General features: G+C 39.2%; 1 protein-coding gene across 1 annotated transcript in view; it reads left to right on the top strand.

Moving 5' to 3' along the window:
• The first annotated feature begins 372 nt into the window (after window positions 1–372).
• Window positions 373–22,677, top strand: part of LOC124265382 (rho family-interacting cell polarization regulator 2-like) — a 33,199-nt gene continuing 10,894 nt past the window's right edge. Inside the window, 12 exon segments of the mRNA XM_046700154.1 lie at window positions 373–931; window positions 4,384–4,708; window positions 10,126–10,198; window positions 11,953–11,976; window positions 14,631–14,684; window positions 16,107–16,156; window positions 16,356–16,449; window positions 18,218–18,281; window positions 18,614–18,783; window positions 20,092–20,237; window positions 20,754–20,862; window positions 21,527–21,958. Of these exon segments, the coding sequence (XP_046556110.1) occupies window positions 4,398–4,708; window positions 10,126–10,198; window positions 11,953–11,976; window positions 14,631–14,684; window positions 16,107–16,156; window positions 16,356–16,449; window positions 18,218–18,281; window positions 18,614–18,783; window positions 20,092–20,237; window positions 20,754–20,862; window positions 21,527–21,958 (1,527 nt within the window). The 5' untranslated portion in view covers window positions 373–931; window positions 4,384–4,397.

Raw genomic sequence — 22,677 nt, 5'->3', positions numbered from 1 at the left:
TCAATAATGTTTAATATTAGATACACATACATTTTGTATGTGCATATCATTGTCCTGAAGGCAGATGACAGGGAAACCAAACACTCTCCCTACCCAGAGTTTACTATAGTGTATAATTGCCGTAACAGTTCCAGCCTGCAACATACTGATACTGCCATAGGACAAATTGATCAATGCAATGAGTTCACATCAATTTGAAGTTTGATATTGCATACACATATTCCATACAAACAGTCAACAATAGAATATCAAGTTCTCTCTCTGTATCACAGGATTAATAATAAGTGCAAATTGATTTTCTGATCAATACATGGTGAACTCTGTCAAGAGAGGATCTTGTCAGTCAAACCAGATTTGTTGCTTTGCCATAAGCCTGACAGCCACTGGTCAACACAGCTCTGTCCCTGGTCAAGTACTGACCTGTGATCTTGGATGAACGAAGACCCCAGTATGAACAACGCTGCAGGCTGACTAAGGTGTTTAGCATGTGGGCGGAGATCCTTCATGGACCATAAACTGGGTCATGCAAGCTTTCACGGACAGCATTCTGCGGTTACGAGTTGCTATTTCCTGGTTCCTTATACACCCTGTTGTATACCCATCGTATCACGCGTGTGATAACCACCCCGTGTAGTACGAGTCGTGATTGTGTTGATTAGTCATACTGTGGATTCTTGTGGATGTATTGCTTCATACTGGAGTGTATCGATGTACGTAACTGAATGTGTTTATGTAAACAATCGTGACTGGGGGCCTTGAAAAGCCCAGGAGATAATGGTAAACAAAGGCACCCGCCATTCAGCCTCTGTAATTGACTTGAATGGGCTCGGTATTTGAGTCATTTAGGAGGCGCGCTTGGTATATACACTACCACGGAATTTTGGACAGGTAGATTTCAATTGGAGGTGTGATCATTCACAACTGACTACAGGTAGATATATTTTTACATAATATTCTGGTTGACAATTTTGAACATAATGTATTCAACATTCAAAGTGAATTAAATCTATCATTATTAAAAACATGTTTAACATTTTCAAGTATTCTTTAAACCTGATTTGTATCGTTTTGCCACAATACAGCTGAAATAATTTTGATGTGATATTACATTTTAACTTGTTCATATTTATAATTCTATATACACCTCTTTTTTGACATAATGGTTATCATGTTCATACTTCTATATATCCTTTATGTGAATTTATTATTTCTAGCAATATTGATTTATAATTAACTATTATGTTTTTCGGTATGTTTTGTTAAGCATATAAATTTTAAAATGATTTTCAAATAGTTAACAGTTATTTGAGCCTGTTGTGTCATGGCTTTTTTATAATATTTGTTGGGATGTTGTAATGATTCTGGGTAGCATATTCCAACTCACGGGAAGGTTATTGTGAACCAAATGAGTGGAGGACATAACCCTGGACATTAGAGAGCCGAAGGAATGTCCGTGACTAGCCTGTGTGCAAGTGGGTGGTGCACCTTGTTTGTACATTGAAGTTAAGGAGTGACAGCAGTTTGTGCAGGGAGGGGCTCTCAGTACTACATCAATACTGTGAAAAGAAGCATTAGTCAAAGTGTCATAGCTGAATATTTGTCAGAAGTTTTCAACACGTGGTCTTTGCAATTCCCTTTAGCAGAATGGCCATTTAAAGTCTCTTAGAGTTATTCATAGGACAAATGAGACGGCCAACGTGTTCATGTGTTGAACACAGCATGTGTTGCTTTGTATTTATTACTTATTGCTGACAGACATGTGTGGCATGTGTGTTATACCCTACCTTGTCGATAATTTTTTTTCATGCCAGGTGGGTTTGTAATTTGAAAATAACCCTCACCTCTCCTCTCCTGCCTAAACAAATTAAAAATAACTAATATATAAATTAAAATATTAAATATGAAATATAAAATAAATTAATAGTACAGATTGAATGTTACTTTAATTTGACACTACATGTTTGCACCATTGCTACCTTCAAAATTTATTTTGAAAGTCAGAGATTAATTAGCTGAACAATGATAATAATTAGTTTTAGAATTAATCCCAGAATGATGAGAGGTATCTGACTATGGGAGAAGCAAGGGAAACTGTTACCCATGTCGACTCTGCTGAAACTATGTTGATTGGCCATATTTTCAATATTGATAGAGAATGGGGCGCACACACTACCAGCCAGCCTATGTATCTTGAATTAGACTGTACAAGCACCTGCCCATAGGTTCTAATCAACTGTCAATATGTTCAAGAATATATTATAATCAAGGGTCAGAGACCTTAGGATGTTTATTCACTGCAATTATCAGAATGAACTTTGTGTCGTATCGGTGTTTTGTAACTCGGACAAAGTAAACAGGGCTGTTACTCTTACAAATGTTTGTTAAACACATGGCATTTGTTTCTGCTATTTTCCTGTGAAGGTCCGGGTTAGAATGTACCTTAAGTAACCCATGCTTGTCGTAATAGGCGACTAACGGGATCGGGTGGTCAGGCTCACTGGCTTGGTTGACACATGTCATCGGTTCCCAAATTGTGCAGATCGATGCTCATGCTGTTGATCACTGGATTGTCTGGTCCAGACTTGATTATTTACAGACCGTCCCATATGTGGCGTAAAACTAAACTCACTCACTTACTCAATTGTTGCTGCTATTAGATATAATGAAAACATTGTGTCTAAAAAGGTTTGGCTGAATCAGGTAGAAACATGTATTTTGTTGGTGGGTCACACTTTCACTTTAGTTGCTCTTGATGAGTTTGACGTTCACTTAGTTTCACACCTGATGAGCTGGGGGTAGCAGTGGTTAAAGCGTTGATAAGCGACCGGTATATTCTGGTTCAAGTCGTTGGTGCCAGTATAGTAGAATATTCTAAAAGCGTTATAAACTAAACTCAGTCATGTCACCTTGACCTTCATGGACGACAGGTGTTGACCCAATATTCTGGTTCAAGTCGTTGGTCCAGTTAGTAGTTCATGATAAACTGTGCCATGTTGACCTTCATGTCACAGCTGACCCAACGGGATTGGATCCCAGGTTGGCTGACTTGGTTGACACATGTCATCGTATCCCAGTTGCGTAGATTGATGCTCATGCTGCTGATTACTGGATTGTCTGGTCCAGACTCGATTATTTACAGACCGCTTCCTTATAGCTGGAATATTGCTGAGTGCGGCGTTAACCAACCAACCAACCAACCAGCCAATCATGTGTCAGATTTAACCCAACTCCATCATGACTTTCTTTGAATCTTATAATCTGTCATACTATTTTTGCTTTAATCAAATATGACCTTTTGAGGAACTAATTATTTCTACGGCTGTTTTCTGTTGTTGGTGTCCTTTCTGCATCAACAGCTGCATCATCTTAGCATCCATAAATTCCACAAACTTCAGAAACATGAACTGGAAGTTGAGTTAAGTTTCTTCACGTCATGGCAGGTTGACGGAGTGCGCCTGCACTCAGTAAGCAAGATTAAAAGTGCAAGTGCAGTGTCATGTCAGGCAAACATTTTTGTTAGAAATATGTTAGAGAGAAGGCCAGATTTGTCATGACCACCAGTTGTAGCCATGTGCAAACTGCCTGTTGCACAAATAGCATTCCTCATGACAAACAAGATGGGACTGCATTGGCGAGAGTTTTAGATTCAAGCAATACAATAACTGTTTGTTTGAAATTGGATATCTTACCTTGACCTTTTATCTGTGTGTTTCAAAGATAAAAATAAATCATGGTGATTTCCTAAGGGGAATGGTTACTTTAAAGGTATGTGTGAAGCCCTCTTCCATTTTACTCACTCACTCAGTGATATGTTATATCATTTGATATCATATCAGAGAGGATATCAAGTCAAGATACATCCCAATATTCCCTATGTTTTATTAGGGTCAGTCTGTTAATCTAGTGGTTAAAGTGTTTGATTGTCGAACAGAACACCCACTCACTCACTCACTCACTCACTCACTCACTCACTCACTCACTCACTCACTCACTCACTCACTCACTCACTCACTCCTCACTCACTCACTCACTCACTCACTCACTCACTTTGACATTTTAAGCTTCTTGTTATCGGTGAATGTGGCAGGTATGCCTTTTGGATATTTGTTCATGAAGTATATGTGTTGATAATGCTGCTGATGATGAGTGTGTTGATAATGATGATAATGATGCTATCGTGAAGCTCCAGTCTTTACATCGATCGCCTTAAGCAGGCAGAAGAATGTTTCTAATGTTTAAATCTTCATTGTACTGCATGAGGAAGACAGTTCAATGAGGCTCAATATGGCTGTCCTCCATGTCGAATTTCACAATCGTTTATTATTGTCCATGTTTAGTCAATATCAGTCTACCTGAAATTTAAGCGTGTATTATTATTTTCAGATCCAACATCCTCAATGACTCGCAAGACACAGCCGTCCCGGCATGAAGACAAGATGTCGCTGAAGCAGGAGCGTCCTGCACGAGCCACGCTACCAGTTGCCAGGAGCCAGTCGTTCGGCGGGATGTCTGTACGCTCCCAATCTTCCTCATCCTCGTCCACGTCTGTGCTGGGTGACACGATACGTCGTAGTCCCAGGCTGTATACACGGCCCCAGCAGACGAGCCGAGGATTAGGATTCAGTTTTCGTAAATCACCGAAAATCCCCAAAATTCCAAGGCCAAACAGAGCTCTCCTGATGTTTGAGAGCATGAAAAAGGGTATCAGGTAGGCCCTATGTTATTATTTATGAAGAGCACAGGTCTTTGCCCTCTATGTGACAGTGTTATTTGCCCTACCATCCCTAAGTTTGGGGGGCAATGGAAGTTAAACCATGTTAAGAGCAGTGATTTCACAACTTAAGAGAATCATTACAGCAACCTTGAACCTCCCAATGGGGATAGCGTATGAAATGTCGCAAGTTCCCCTCACGCAAACAGAAGAAAAAGATGTGGCATCCCGGTGACGAAAAAATTGCATTTTTGGAATTTAGAGACGAGGAATCAGTCCGTCTGTGCGTGCTTTGAAGTTTTTCAAAGCAGACCTGTTAATTTTGGAACAAGACAATCAAATGTTGTCTTTTTTAAGCCACAGTTTTAAGAAATGGCTGGTGACATATTTTCAGTCTCTCAAGCATTTTGTTGAAAATATCATAATGCACAATGTTGAATCATTTGAAATTATGTTTGTGAAAGAAACTCAAAAGTTTCCCTTGAAAGTGTCAAAAAGTTTGATTCAGCCCTGTTACAGAAAGATATCTGGCAAATTGGTCTTCTTTCTCCAGTACAGTCTATTTAACTAAATAATTGTAAAGTCGCAGTTAATAAACAGGACAGAATTTGATTTTCACAACAAAAATGAATGATATTGAAATATTCGGAAACAGTTTAAACAATCTATATCAAAATGTCGCTTTGACAATTTAGATTTCAAATCCTGGTTATGACTTAATTATTGATTCAGTTAGCGAAACCATCAGCAGAGGGGCGTTTCTAATCATTATCTATATATGGGCCTCAAGGTTTTACAGATATGTAAGTATTCATCCCAAATCACAGGTGTATATACTACAAGGAAGACAGGATATTTTCAGGGAGACTCCCTAAAGCCAGAGCTGGATTTAGTGCATGATTCATGATGTCCGCATTAGTGAGGCTAGTCGTGACCGCGGGCCTTCGAGGCTCACTAATCCCACACGTGACAGATTATATCTAGCTCTTGTAAAACCCCACTGATACCTCATTACTGAACTCTGTTGTTGACGGTCACTATTGTTTATTTGTTTGTGTGCTTCTATGACTTAGGAATTGTATTGTCATGCCGCAGTGACCGGCCTGGGAGTGGATTATGGAATCTGGGTTGGGTGTGGTTCTTGTAAATTGTAGTTTGTGAATAACTATGACTGGTCAACTGAAGTATTTGAAATTAGGTAATTATGTGTCATAGATAACAACTTTACATTTGTTGTTTTTCTTTAAAGTTTATCTCGGTGGTTTGTTCAGTTTTAGCTGACATTTGTATTGCTGTTAACTTTTGTAATACTCCAAGCTGTAATATCAGATAACATTTATTGTATCACAAATGGTGTTCCTCATTATCTTTTTGGGTTACAAGTTACTTCAGTTGGAAACAAATACACAGAACATTGCTTCACATCAAAGAAATATAGGAATGTTTAATAAACCGCTGACATTTGTATTGCTGTTAACTTTTGTAATACTCCAAGCTGTAATATCAGATAACATTTATTGTATCACAAATGGTGTTCCTCATTATCTTTTTGGGTTACAAGTTACTTCAGTTGGAAACAAACACACAAAACATTGCTACACATCAAAGAAATATAGGAATGTTTAATAAAATACTGATTCGTATCAGCGGGAGGTAATTGTGATATTCTTCAACACATATAAGTTAAAATGTTTTCAAAAGGCACTTACATACTTACATGAACCAACAACTACCAGTCTTCACTGAATAGATACCAAATGATATTTCAAGTTTTAGGATGGTGATTATTGTTACCTTGGCTGCACATACTTTACATAATGATATTGAATTAAGTGAATTAGGGGCGGTGGGGTAGCCTAGTGGTTAAAGCGTTGGCTCATCACGCCGAAGACCCGGGTTCGAATCCCCACATGGGTACAATGTGTGAAGCCCATTTCTGGTGTCTCCCGCCATGATGTTGCTGGAATATTGCTAAAAGTGGCGTAAAACCAAAACTCAGTCAGTCAGAATTAAGTGTAATATTAAGGTTTGGTCCTTTCGAAAGATCACAATTAAGAGACAAATACATTTCTGTTTGGTAAAAAATGTCTTTTTCTTGATCCAACTTCCTGTAAAAATTGCTCCTGCCCCTAATATTTTTCTATGTTAAAGATTCTACTTTGTGTGCACTCCATGCTGGAAATGTTGTGGTCAATATGGCTTCAGGGCCAACTCTTCAGGCTGACATGGCCTGAAAGGTCACATGACATGTAACCACTCAGGTCATAACCTTACTGGAATTGTAATTTACTGATGAATTGTAACGAAAGCCGACCTTCCTGACCAGTCAGTTAGTGCAGCATTTTTATTTTCTGTGTTTCTCATCGCCGGACCGACCCTTCTAATTTTATTGCCACCTCCCCAAACTTTTTTCATTCCAACACTGGCAACTCAAACCTAAAACGTTCCGCCTCATCATATAAAATGTTTATCTTTTAATCAGTCGCTGCCACAAGTCCAAAGAACGCGAAAAATTGTAATAAGAATTACAATAAATTATTAAGTGGGTTTTTTTCACGACAATTTTGTTTTCCGACTGCCCAATGTTCAGAATTAATGAAACACATTAAAAATTAATGATGCCCTTATGTGAAAAGTGTTGAAAAACAAGATTATTTTCTCGCTGACCCCATCTATTTATATCCCGAGATGAAAAAGTGGATATGTAAATATTAACAGGAGCTTCAAGATTGATATTATAGTGTCAACAGTGCAAGGCTTGTAAACAATGGCAGCATTTGCTGGGAGATCCAGGACCGGTTTCCTGTTAGGTAGAGGAAGGCTGTGGTATTGTTTAAGAGAAGATTTAGTGAATTTTTCTCCTTCAGACAAGATGAAGGAATGGTAAGAAGTGGATAGAACTAAATCTAGTAACAATATCTTGTGAAAAACGTGTTTGGTACACGCGAGGGCTTGCTTTGAAGCTTATTTTAAGTCAAACGGAACTGTTGCCATGTCTTGGGATCAGGTCTTGTCACATGGTACAAACAAGGACTAAACTGTATGTCCATGAAGATTGGATCAGTTTCATGTTTTTCTTTGATATTTGTGTTTACAGATGAATAATTACACCAGTGGGATTTGAAAATAGTGCATTGTTTCCTGTTTGACATTCTGAAATTCAGGGTCACGTTTTTCCCTCTCCGAAATCTTTTGTGTTATTTTTGCAAATATTCTACCTCCAGTACATCACTGCCATAAATTCTGTTCTTTGGCTTTCATCACACTGTAATATCGTCAGAAGTTCAGCAGACGCCCATTAACTATCTATTATAAGTTGTACAGGAAGTTGTCTCAAAATAGATTCAAATGTAAGGGTGATGGGTTAGCCTAGGGGTTAAGTGTCCGCTTGTCACGCTGAAGACCCGGGTTCGATTCCCAACGTTGGTACAATGTATGAAGCCTATTTTTGGTGTCCCCTGCCGTGATATTGCTGGAATATTGCTAAAAGCGGTGAAAAACCATACCCACTCAGTCACAATGTAAAGCACTGTTTCTGGTAACCAAGCCAACACAGGTATCTCTTCTTGACCTGAATTGATTGTCACACCTATAACTTGTCAAGAAGACCCCTCAAAATGTTATAATTATTTGTTAATGTTGTGATATTTATCACAGGTATGCTACCTGAATTACAAATGCTTTAATTGGGCTAACAAATCCCTCACATTGATCCAGTTTTGCAGCATCTGTTGATCACAGCACACTCTATCAACCACAAAGGGCTGCCAGACCCACGCTACATCAAGGCCTTCCTTACTTCAGGCATTCATTTCACATTAAGCTGACACAAATTAACTGAAATCTTTTTCCAAGTGGCATTAAACAAAACACACTCAGTGTCCATGTACAGGGCTCAGTGGTGTAGCTGGTATATGGCTGACAAAGGTAAAGAGATCCACTCCTCTTTCTAATGGTTACTCTACTTATGGAGACGCGTTTTAGGGTCTGAAAAAGACATTGTGAATACAAATGAAAAGTAGTGAACGCGTTGTGTCATTTGCAATTTTCTTTGTTAGCTTTGCAAGTGGATCTCATCAAGTTGATCCCAGGGCTTAATTTCTTTAAATCCCTGATGATGAGCTGTGAATCGCTTTGTTTGTTTCTCAATAGAAATAGCGAGGATCTTGATAGCCCCATTCTTCATCAAACATCAGATAGGTGTTGCCACGGCTCTGCAGTCTTCGCCAAGTCATGGCCGATGTGGAATGTCCACACAAACATGTACAGATAGGCTAACAAGGACTTGACACAGGGTGGTGACCAACTTCGTCAACATTGACCCTGGGACCTCTGACCCAGCAATGTCCCCACCCTCCCAAACTAAAAATCCCCTACAAAACCCCCAAACCTATTTAGTTTCTCCACATGGGTACAATGTGTGAAACCCATTTCTGGTGTCCCCCACAGTGATATTGCAGGAATATTGCTAAACGCAGCATAAAACTAAACTCCCTCACTCCCTATTTAGTTTCTGGCCTATTGGTTGCCCGAAAATGATGTGATTGTGCGTTCTGTTGATAGGGGGGCAGTCTGGAGGGGAACATGTGTATCAATCTAAAGGGCCCTTTCTACACCAATTCATGAATGTTCAGTAGAGTGGCATCTGAACTGTTGAATTGTACACAACAAGCCCAAATCATGCAATAGTCATTGTAATCTCGTTCATCCAATGGGGGGGTGAAGTAGCCTGGTGATTAAAGCATACACCCGTCATGCCAAAGACCCATGTTCGATTCCCCACATGGGTACAGTGTGTGAAGCCCATTTCTGGTGTCCCCGCTGTGATGTTGCTGGAATACATACATACATGCATTTAAATACTTGTACAGCACCAATATCCATAAACCACTCTAAGGTGCTTTGGCTCTAAGATGGTACTGATATCACATAGAGTTCAGATGCTTCAGTGAAGAGACAAGTCTTTAGATTTGATTTAAAAACAGCTAAATCTGGTTGTGTTCTGAGGTGAGATGGAATATTCTAAAAGTGGCGTAAAACCATACTCACAGGCTCATCCAACCCCTAACTCCCACCACCCTCTATACACACGCAAACACACAACCTTAGACTAACAACTAGTCTCTGGAATGAACATATTTTACTGAAAAAGGTTCATAGTAAAACAAAAATAAAATATAATGAAAAGGAGCCCTGAGACTTTCTTCATTTCAGAAGCTGAAGCTGAGGAAATCTAGACTTGCCACATTTTCTAGACTTGCGTCGGCTTTCTTGGATATATTTGCTTCAGGGTCTGTACGACAGACTAACACAACCTGTACAGACTCGAAAGACTGTGAATTTTTACTTTTGTTGTGAGGAAAGCAGGTTGATGTTACTATTTGGGGTCCTTACTGTATTCCCTTTGTTTGCAGGGAGTTCATCCGAGCTACCCAGGAGGATGTGATACAGCTGCAGGCTGGGGACTCCAACACATCCACGGCACAGGTGAGAAAACTGACCTTCAATGCAGAAGCTTGTGCACTTCTTTATGCATCTATATTGATGTACATATGTGTACACAACATGCAGTAATATGAATCTAAAGTAACCACATATTGCCCTTGCTTTATGAAAAATGACATGCTATGTAGACAGAGGTTTATACATGGTGGTCAATAAGGCAATTACCCGCCTGACTATTTTAGGGCACATGACATTGTGTTCATCATTTCTGTGACCAGTGTTATGCAAATGGCAAGCTATGAACTTCCAAACTTGAGTAAGAATAGAGGACATTTTCGTTCAGATATGTTACTCAACTTTTGCTTGGAATAGTCAGGATCTGTCTGTTCCGTTATGCAGTAAACTAATTATTATTACCAAATCAATAACTGGCCCAGAATGCCTCCTTGTCCTCATATTAATAGTTAACATTTTTAGTCAACGACACCAATGCATCTCACTGTATCACGTGCAGTGTGTACAAGTCACATGTCTCTTTCAGGCATATTCTCAGTCCCAGAGCATTTCTTTTGACATTCATCCAGCTTTAAGTGTTTCATCAACACAATCCTGTTCCGTGGCAACAGCTTAACTGAATGCATAGCAAAGAGGAAATGGTGAAGTCCATTCATGAACTGAAGGTTTTCTGGCGAACAAGAACCTGAATAAATCCATCAGCAGTGTGTGACATTAACAGATGCTTCACACCTTCAGGATAAATGTTTTTACTTTATTTGAAGATATGTTTTCCTATTCTAGCCAAAAGTTCATATATGTTTTTAGCTTCCTACTAAGATAAACAAACCAGCCATTTCCTGATTGGCTGGAGATGAGTTGCTAATCTGTCAGGTGACATGCGAAGACATCTTTCTTCAACGCCCTTCTGTAAAATCTCACACCTCTCTGTTTTGTCAAAAAATTCGCTTTTGTGTTTAAAGAGGCAGCAAAACGCCAGTGAGGAGTTTGACAGGTCGATTGTGAATGTAGTTCAGTTGGACATGGAGCAAACATGATATTATAGCGCTACTGGACTTGCATAGGAAGGCCAACAGGTTGTCTATTTGAAAAATGTCAGTAAAGCTTTTCGTCTCTCCTTGCTTGCTTGATCTAAAAACAAAACCCAATTTGGGGGTATTTTTAGGAATTTAGAAGCTCTTCCCCTCCTTGAAGTATTTCCTGAAAGTGTGATGGCTTTGTTTTCTGTCACACAGCCGTGTATTATGGTCAATATTTGGACATATATTGATTACGGGTGCATATCAACGTCTTGTTTAAGGCCAAGCTGTTGTCAGAAGTGGCAATAGACCGATATAAAACAACACAAAGTGAAGTATCATCTGTGAAATATGGTACCTATGTCAGTAAATAATACAGTAAAATAGGAACTGTCACGCATTAAACAAAATATTTATGAAGTTATAAAATACTTGGGTAGAACAGAATAACGTATTTAAGACATATACTTCTCCTGAAAAAACACCCCAATTAAATGCACATGAACAAACTTAAATATAATTCTTAAGCAAAGAAATATTACTTTTCTATGCAGGAAACCATTGAAGAATCAAAGGCAATAATAGGAAATAGTGTTTTTAAGGACATTCAACCCCAAATAATCGTATAAAAATGACAAAAAATGTGTTTTAACCATTTATAATGCTGACTTTAATGTGAAATTGTTGAGATCCTGTGGTTGATAGTGTTTGTGTATTTATGGTCCTGTAGATTAAAGCTGGTGTGGTATCTTCCTATTTTAGGGTAGGCTCCATGAAACAGACAAGGTAACTGTGGTTGAAGCATGTTGTAGTGATTCAGTGATTGTAGTGTCAGTGCATGTTTAGACAATACAGCCCGGCAGCAGACGCTGCTCCCTTGTACCAACAATCTCATTCAAATCAAATCTGTGACTCTTACGATACTCTGTGTCAAGATCTGAAGTCTCCTTCATTGAAGGTCATGTCGGATGAACATTCTACACAGAAAATCAGCACAAAGGCCTCAGAATTCTTGGTACAATCGACCAATGCTATCAAAGCATCATATCTCATTTCTGTATCTCAAAAACAAATTTAATATCCAATCATGTAATAATAATAGTCGCACCATTCTATAGTTGAGTTGTGAATATTTCATGCTCGTGTTTAATGCTCGTTCTGAGCAGGGGCGGCGGGGTAGCCTAATGGTTAAAGCGTTGGCTCGTCACGCCAAAGACCCGGTTTCGAATCCCCACATGGGTACAATGTGTGAAGCCCATTTCTGGTGTCCCCCGCCGTGATGTTGCTGGAATATTGCTAAAAGCGGCGTAAAACCAAAACTCAGTCAGTCAGTCGTTCTGAGCACCAAGACATCTGTACCCAAGCTTGAGTTCAATTGAAGGAATATTTGGTTTATGTGTTCTGTTAAAGTCAAAATTTCACAAATGAGGTTGTGAAGAAAAAAGCTGATTCGTTTTAGAAAGCTAACATTTGATTGGCTAATCCATTCTTTGTGTTGATTGGTGAAAGACTGGGGTTCACCTGAAGTGATTGCCCGTGGAGCTGGCCTAATATCTTCATGCGGAATGGTATTAAGTAAGAGTAAATGATCTGACTTTAATGAGATTGTCATATTTGCTGCTTTAAAATGATTATCAACGATGTGCTGTGTTGACCAAACATGCCTATTGATTCCAATCTTAACATTGTGTAACATTCTTTGATTTTTGTGCTCGTTTGAGGAAACTAATGTTGTTCTGCCAGGCACATGTTTTTAGCTTATGTGAACACGAGTTTGATTTCAGTTTATTTTTGAGTGTGTTGCACAAATTTTAAACTTTCTTAAGTTGGCAACGCTAAACAATTGATTCCTCTGCGTGCAGCCATTATCTTCCCTGTTCTGTCGACCTTGAGACAATGCATCATAACACTTCTCTGTATACCATGTTATAAAAATCATTATACACCTCATCTCCAGATTGTATAGTCTTATAACAGAGTTGTCATGTTGGTTGAAACTCTTTCTTACTAACAGGATCCTTCCTAACCTGAATATCTGATCTTCTATAAGAATAGGAAATGATCAGGGTAATGGTTTGGGTTATATATTTGGGTATAAAAAGTACACGTATCAGTTAAATGTCTTGTGTACCACTAATGTACCACCCTGTTCTCTCTCTGTACCTCACCATGTACCACCCTGTCTTTGAGTAACATTTGTTGATTGTATAAGTGACATGTTCAGAAAGGGAAGTTAAGCTCTTAAGTGTATCCCAATTGATCATGTTGTTGGATCACTGGATTGTCTGGTCCAGACTCAATTATTATAGACCGCCACCATGTAGCTGGAATATTGCTGAGTGCGGCATAAACAACAAACAAAGCAATGTTCAGACTGAGCCTTTGTCAACAACTGTTCTGAAAGTTCCGCTGATACATGATGCAGCTAATAAGTTGATCGGTTGCTCATGCTCAGCGATGTCGTTGTGTGTCATCACGCCGATGATGTGGATTGATAATCACTTGTCAATCACTGGATAGTCGGGTTCGGATGTCAGTACTGACAGGCCACCATCATATAGTTTAAATAGAGCTGAATGCAATGGTGAACACTGTTGGTCTCTATCTGTAAGTATTTGGGGGAAATAATGTGCATAGATGTTTGGTAGGGATTTTCAGGTTTGGGTGAAGATTTAATAATTGATTTAACTGATTAATTATAGAGTGATACTGAAGAATCCTGTCCGCCAATGCACTGGCAGTTAAAAAAAACAATCGTCAAAAAAAAGAAGAATTATTCTGTTTGTCTCAAACTGAATAATAGAAAGAAAGATTCATAACGGTGCCAAGATGTGAATAAAGAGAAGTAGCTCTCAAAGGACTTGCGCATAGTGCTTGAGATCATGCTAGTTTTTTATGGAAGCATGTAGACCCCCTAGAGCAGTTGGTTTGAAGGTAGTATAGCTGCATTGCTTGATTGCATACTGTGAAAGTTGATGTTGATATCAATATCTCAGTCACAAAATCACCGAGATATAGCAAATGCAACATTCAGAGAGAAAGCACCCATTCTTCTTTTGGCATCTGTAAGAGAGATGGCATTGGGGTAGACTAGTGGTTAAAGCATTCGCTCGTCACCCCGAAGGCCTGGGTTCGATTCCCCTCATGGGTACAATTTGTGAAGCCCATTTCTGTTGTCTGCTGTGATATTGCTGGAATATTGCTAAAAGCGGTGCAAAACAATACTCACTCACTCACTGTTAGGACAGATGGTAAGTTAACCTTTAACTAATCTAAAGCCAGTTGTTGAGACACTAGCATGTGGTGTTATTATGTCTGTGTATCATAGGTATACATCGTGTACAGACGATCCAGCAAACTCCACCTTGACTTTGATCAATTACATACTGTGTCTATATTCGTCTGGAAAATTATGAATAATTTTATGTTTTTAATTCCAGCAAATCAAAGCTGCTGAAAGATATTTGAAGAAACTGGAATTTCACTTGTCAAAGGTTGGTTGTTTTGATGTTTCTGTAATTCACAAAGTTACCCATACCTGATCAGTCTGGGAAGGGACATAACTCTTGTCTTTCCAAGAAGCTCTCTATCCATCATGTTCCTTGATTGAATATTTTATGTTGCCAACCATTATGTGTCCACGACATTAGGGTGGCACAGTGGGTAAAGCTTTCACTCATGCTGAAAGCCTAGGTTCAGTTCCCAACATAACCATGAAGAGATTTCATTCATTTCATTTTGGTTGTTCAACCATGATTTTAAAGAGAAATCTAAAAATGACAAAAAGCCAAAATTACATCTGACAATAAACAATAAACCTGGAGTCAACAGAAGTTCATATTGATCTGACCTTGAAGTTACATGGCATGAGTTTGTGTAAGATAAATCTAGATGAAGCCTAAATGAAGAGGGCTTCTGATATTTACATCCTCAGAAATAAAAATGACAGTTTATTTTATGGGAATACAAACTTGAACCTGTATTGTCAAAAATCAATTGAGTCTGTAACCTTAAACAGTGGAAAAATGCCAAGGTAAATTGATGGAAATTTTCACCCTGTAGATTTTAAAACAATGCCAGAACATGTGTGAGAATGTGGCTTACGTAGGCTAGGTGAGTGTTATGTACAGATTTATTGGGTGAGGAAGCACGGGTCCATGGCAGGACGTATGCCGTGAATGTGACTCATTCTTCTAGAATTGATTCCATCTGTGCATGGTTTCCATGTTTGTTACATAACTTGAAAATATTCTCGTTGGTCATGAATTTTTTAGTGGTGAGAACAATGCCAACTTATGTTTTGAGTACTGAATTTTATAAATAATTAAATATCCACACCCACATGTAAATATTAACAAATGTGTAAAACTTGTTTTCTGTAAATGTGTGTATAGAAATGTGATAAATTCTCTTCACATTCAGCGAAAAAGCTTACTTTTTCAGTTAAAAAGGTGATTTATGATATAAAACAAAACGAGTTTGAGGTTAGTTTAAGTTCACTGCAGTATTCCAGTGTATACTTACTGTCACTTGATCAACATGTACACTGATGTACACTGATACAATTAATAGCCATTGGGTAGTTATCAAGCATCAAATCCCCTGGAGAAAAAAGTGAATCAATTCTTGGAGTCTTGTCATTAAGGGTTTGAAAATACGTAGCTTGGAAACTGAAGTGCATCAACTACAAACTGACAAAATAGGATGGGATCGGGTGGTCTGGGTCGCTGACATCGTATCCCAATTGCGTAGATCGATGCTCATGCTGTTGATCACTGGATTGTCTGGTCCAGACTCGATTATTTACAGACCGCCGCCATATAGCGGGATTATTGCTAAGTGTGGAGTAAAAGTGAACTCACTCAATCACTCACAAAATAGGTATAATGGTAACTTTTCTGACCTGATATTTTCAGATTGATGAGCTCCATGAGTGCTACCTGGTTCATCAGCAACTGCGAGAAGGTAGGGAAAAGTGTACCTCCATCTTCAGTAAATTGTCAGTGTTATGGTAACATGAGGCAGAGTTCCTTGAACATCTACTATCACATCACCTAGTATGCATCATAATCTCTAGTATGTATCAACACCTTTGACTGAATGTTTGAATTAATTATTTTTGATAATTATCTCAGATAAATAAGAGAATGTTTGTTTGATCTGTAGGGGCGGACAATGGCAAGAGCATACACAACGTCGCCTGGCAACCGAAAGCAGTCCCTCACTAATGTGAAATACGGGTATAAGGAGTGTTCACAGGTAACAGACTGTAGGAAGCTCTCATATAACATCAGTCCCTCACTAATGTGAAATACGGGTATAAGGAGTGTTCACAGGTAACAGACTGTAGGAAGCTCTCATATAACATCAGTCCCTCACTAATGTGAAATACGGGTATAAGGAGTGTTCACAGGTAACAGACTGTAGGAAGCTCTCATATAACGTCAGTCCCTCACTAATGTGAAATACGGGTATAAGGAGTGTTCACAGGTAACAGACTAGGAAGCTCTCATATAACGTCAGTCCCTCACTAATGTGAAATACGGGTATAAGGAGTGTTCACAGGTAACAGACTGTAGGAAGCTCTCATATAACATCAGTCCCTCACTAATGTGAAATTCGGGTATAAGGAGTGTTCACAGGTAACAGACTAGGAAGCTCTCATATAACATCAGTCCCTCACTAATGTGAAATACGGGTATAAGGAGTGTTCACAGGTAACAGACTGTAGGAAGCTCTCATATAACATCAGTCCCTCACTAATGTGAAATACGGGTATAAGGAGTGTTCACAGGTAACAGACTGTAGGAAGCTCTCATATAACATCAGTCCCTCACTAATGTGAAATACGGGTATAAGGAACAGACTGTAGGAAGCTCATATAACATCAGTTCACAGGTAACAGACTAGGAAGCTCTCATATAACATCAGTCCCTCACTAATGTGAAATACGGGTATAAGGAGTGTTCACAGGTAACAGACTAGGAAGCTCTCATATAACATCAGTCCCTCACTAATGTGAAATACGGGTATAAGGAGTGTTCACAGGTAACAGACTGTAGGAAGCTCTCATATAACATCAGTCCCTCACTAATGTGAAATACGGGTATAAGGAGTGTTCACAGGTAACAGACTGTAGGAAGCTCTCATATAACATCAGTCCCTCACTAATGTGAAATACGGGTATAAGGAGTGTTCACAGGTAACAGACTGTAGGAAGCTCTCATATAACATCAGTCCCTCACTAATGTGAAATACGGGTATAAGGAGTGTTCACAGGTAACAGACTAGGAAGCTCTCATATAACATCAGTCCCTCACTAATGTGAAATACGGGTATAAGGAGTGTTCACAGGTAACAGACTAGGAAGCTCTCATATAACATCAGTCCCTCACTAATGTGAAATACGGGTATAAGGAGTGTTCACAGGTAACAGATTAGGAAGCTCTCATATAACATCAGTCCCTCACTAATGTGAAATACTAGGTCCTCCATAAGGAGTGTTCAAAAGGTTATAATCATTATATATATGGGTTTGCTAGAATTGACTGACATGAGGATCTATCACTAGATATTTTTTTAACCCGTCCTCCACAGGAAGCTCTCGTTGGGATAACATCATATTAATAAGGACATGAAAGATATAGTTTATCTATGTTATGTCCATTTTAAAGTTAGCTGTTTTTAAACTTTTTCATACATCATAAACTTTCAACAACAAAACTTTTATGATGACTTTAGTTATAACTTTCATCTTGACAAAATAAGTGAATTATATTTGGCCATGCACTAACACAGATTCACAGTGAGGGGGTTCCCCTCATCAGTTGGTCATTTCAACGAAAATACTACCAACACAGATAGTTTCATTAATTGGTTGACCATGTTCTTGTTATGTGCACCTATCCTTGTCCGTGCATTTTCGGATATACATGTTGGTAATTTTCCTGTTTTAAGCAACCCATCATTCAGTATAAAGTTGATTTGAGTGTAGAAATGAAGCTAACCTGACTCCTTTCGTTCACAGACATTATGTGCAATAGAAGCCCAGTTGGAAAACATGCTCGGGACGTTCCACTGTAAACTGAAGGGTAAGATTTCCGTATTTTTAATTACAATATCACTTCTTAACTGATAAAGGTGACCTGTTAGATCACAGGATGTTAACTAGATTTTCACCACTGCTTGTACAAATTACTTAATATCTGACTCGCATACTGTGTCTCCATACATTCAAACAATGTACATGGGTGTGTCACCATCTCTCTTTACTTCATGAATAAGGGTGGTGGAGTAGCCTTGTGGTTAAAGTGTTCGCTCATCATGCCGAAGGCCTGGGTTCTATTCCCCACATGGGTACAATGTGTGAAGCCCCAACTCGTACACTCACTGACTGTTTTAAGGGCCCTGCTGTGTGTTACAGGTATGGCAGGGTTTGCTCGACTCTGTCCTGGTGATGTATTCGAGGTTTCCATCCGCCATGGGCCACAGAAATGGAAGACAAAAGGCCGCATCGAGAAGAACAACACACAGAAGTGGGATCAGCCTGAGTTCATGTTTAAAGCTTTGGTAGGAGAAGTCCTCAGTCTAAAGGTATGATCATCTGGACATTGAGATAGGGCCCAACTGAGGGACAGTCTATGAGAGCTTTTAGAGGGGTGCAAGGCAGTTTTTGAAAAAATCCTTTCTTAAGGAAACTGGGGCGGTGGGGTAGCCTAGTGGTTAAAGCGTTGGCTCGTCACCCCGAAGACCCGGGTTCAAATCCCACATGGGTACAATATGTGAAGCCCATTTCTGGTGTCCCCAGCCGTGATATTGCTTGAATATTGCTAAAAGTGGCGTAAAACCATACTCACTCACTCACTCACTCCTAAGGAAACTAATTGTTTGATCGGCATTCTAGAAGTTGGTGAGTCAACAAAGGAAACATACAACTTTATGGATGACAACTTCTGTTTTTTTTGCGTTGAGCGACGTTTCGATGTAGATTCTTACATCGTTATCAAGCTAAAAGTCACTTTTAGGTTGATAACGATGTAAGAATAGCATTGATAACGATGTAAGAATCTACATCGAAACAGAAATCGCTCAACGCAAAACAGTATGTGTCATCCATAAAGTTGTATGTTTCCTTTGTTAAGGAAACTATTTTGGAAAAAAATGGCCAAAATAGGAATCGCACGATTGCTTCATGCAGATGATTTTTGTCTGAAAGCCACAAATTATTAAGCTGATTATTGTTCTGGAAGTTACGTCAAATATATGTACATTTATATGCAAAATATCTAAGAATTGTTCAAGATTGTGAAGAGGTCCTCTAATCTTGTCATATAAGAATGTATCGACGGAATACTTACTTGTGAGAATGTGAAAGTGTCTTTGTACTACTTTTAATTTGCAACTAATTCATAACTATGTAAAATGTCATAAACAAAACAAAGGAGGCATTTCAAGGGAGACAACTCTCAAGTAAACCAATCTCCAGTAAAATCTAAATAAACTTGTAGCAGGCTTTCTTTCAATCTTGTTCACATAATGACCTTATTCTGAAGATGTGTGGTAAAATTTAATCTGGTATTATGAAACATTTTGATCCTTGAAATATAGCATTGATTTAAACCGTCTGTTTTTATTTTGTAAAAAAGTTGCGCTTAACTGTGAAAATGGAGAAAAAAAATCACAGCAGTTGCATAAAATTTGATGATTTTATTACCAGTGTATATTGCAGTAACAAATTAGACGTTTTTAGGTCAGATATAAATTTGTTCATGTTTATTTTTTTGCTCTCTATGTATTTTTTGGGCATTATATGTTATTACTGTTTTAGCCTTACATTACCAGAGAAGTTTGGTATTGCATTACTGAAGTAGGTCTGTGTTTGATGAGTTCTTCTTGATTCAGGCAGTGGAGGTGCGCAGCTTTAAAAGTGTCCTGCTGGGGCAGAAGAACTGTGAGATCAAGGATCTGTTTTCTGCCAACCCCCAACTCATGACAGTCAGCATCAACTTCAATGGCTCTCTCAAACTCAGCATCGTAATCACATGGAAGTATGTGCTCTTGTAAATCACTACAATATAATTAGGGGCGGTGGGTTAGCGTTTGCTCGTCACACTGAAGACACGGGGTTGATTCCTAACATGGGTACAATGTGTGAAGCCCATTTCTGGTGTCCCCCGCTGTGATATTGCTGGAATATTGCTAAAAGCAGCAAAAAACTCACTCACTACAACACAATTAATTTCAAACAAATATCAAGTTTTAACATCTGTACATATTGTGCTTTGTATCATTTTAAACACAAAGTGACATTAGAGCTAGGTCTATAGTACATATATTTATAGTTATAACAATAACCCTGGTGCTGAGATCATTATGTTGGAGCGGAGACTGGTTTACACCTTTTCTCTGGGGTCCTTTCCACAAAGTGATTTTGATCAAAACTCTCATACATTATCATAGACTTACATTTGCTGTTGAGCTACAATGGATATGTGGACCAATTAACTAGTCTTGACTCAGCTGTAGACTGTTGCAGTTTGTTCATTCTTCTGTTGTTATTGTAGCCCTCTTGATGGCATGGATGAAACTGTGACGTTCTTCGAGGCCCCAAGTCGACCCCAGGGAACTCCCCGAAGGCGACCTGTGTCGGTTCTAGCACTCAATGGCCAGCTGGTAAGTTAAGGATCATCTGTTTTTTTAAATTATGTTTAAATGTCTGTTAGAAAGCCATGAAGGTACAGAAGGGCTGTCCTGGAAGACAAAATATCACGAGAAGCAATGTGAAGTCCATTGAGGGAAAGTGTAACCCAAATGAGACCTACATAGGAATTCTGAAGTGGGGTGGGTCAGAATAAAATAATGTCCACAGTAGCCAGTGGTTATTGAAGTAATGATACGACCCAGGGCCCACAAAGCGATTGTAGAGCTACGGCAGTCATAGCTATGGGAGTAACAACCATCTTGGCCCTACAATCACTTAGTGAAATGGGCCAAATTAGGGATGTTGTGGTGATTATGCTGTGTGGCTTAACTGACTGTGAGGCATGTTACCCTGAAGACTGACAATCATTCATACTGTCAGCCACTGTCACTCACATGTAAATAACACTAATTTCCTTGTCTTCGTAAATAAAATAGTTTTACATGTTCATGCTAGTTTTAGACTCCATCTGTGATATTCTAGTTATTTTACAGTTCTTCGATGACTGATTATTTAGCAACTTAACTTTATTGTTTATGTAAAACATTTCTCGTCACTATATGGCTGAAATATTGCCGAAGTGACGCTAAAGTTTAACTCACTCACTCACTCACTCACTACTTTCCTCCACTTCAGTCTGGTAGTTATGGCTACCTGCCAACCGGTCCGGAACGGCGCTACTCCAGCCCTCTTCATGTCCATCACTCCAAGGACGACTACTACATGTTTGGCTCCTCTACCTCCCTGCCTACCCGGGCTTTCGAGTCCCACTCGTACCAGGCGTCGCCTCTTCTCCGCAGCAAGGACAACACCGTGTTTGTGAGCAGCCACACTCAGGGATCACGACTATCACAGACAGTATTATCTAGTGCCCTGCCAGTGCAGCCTCTCCCTCAGACGCTTCTGCCCGGTGTTCTTTCGCAGACTGTTATGACCAATCGGGATGAACCCACTAGTATTGAGGAGGGGCTAAATGTGCTGACGACCTCGTTAGAGGATTTCCTCGGACAATATAATGAGCTGCAGAAGCTGGAAGAGGTGGTGGTATTCCTGGAGCAGTTCATCAGAGTGAGTTGAAGCCATTTTGTTGAGTTTGAGTTTTAGGATCAGTTGGTGTCGCCTCCTGCTCCTGCTAATATTTGACCTCTGCAATCTTCTAAATCCTCAAAATTATAAAAAATGAAATTTGAAAAAGCACTTTCTCATATTGTCACAGATTTTTCCCGCAGTGCTTGGGAAGGGAACTAAGTCTTTAATCCCAGATAAGTCCATGCTCAAGGGTTTGGATGACTTACATTCAACTGTCTGCATCTCATTTACTCCGTTTTCACCCCATTACATTTGCTACCTTCTTGCTTCTGCAAAACTAATCGGAAAACTTGACAGATAATAGCTGCAAGTATTGGAAAAGACTGAGAATAGAGCAGTATATTCTCTCACCTTGCATTTATTGCTTTATAGGCAGTGGTGTAAATAATCACACTACCTTCCTGTTGTCATGGTACCATTGGTAACCAAAATTCTACTTTCAAAATGGAAAGTGCTTATTTCAGGCTGGTCAGAGGTTTCAAAATGATGTAACCACCCTTGAGTAAATATTGTGTGTTCAGTTCCAAGTTAAAACCTGTGAAGGTCCGGGTTAGAATGAGCCTTCAGTAACCCATGCTTGTCGTAAGAGGGGACTAACGGGACCAGGTGGTCAGACTCGCTGGCTTGGTTGACACATGTCATCAGTTCCCAATTGCGCAGATCGATGCTCATGCTGCTGATCACTGGTTTTCTGGTAC

The sequence above is a fragment of the Haliotis rubra genome, unplaced genomic scaffold (assembly GCF_003918875.1).
Source record: "Haliotis rubra isolate DU_JTF1 unplaced genomic scaffold, ASM391887v1 Scf977, whole genome shotgun sequence".
Classification (NCBI taxonomy): Eukaryota; Metazoa; Mollusca; class Gastropoda; order Lepetellida; family Haliotidae; genus Haliotis; species Haliotis rubra.
Note: the sequence above shows the minus strand (reverse complement) of the source record. Positions and strands in the feature narration are given on the sequence as shown.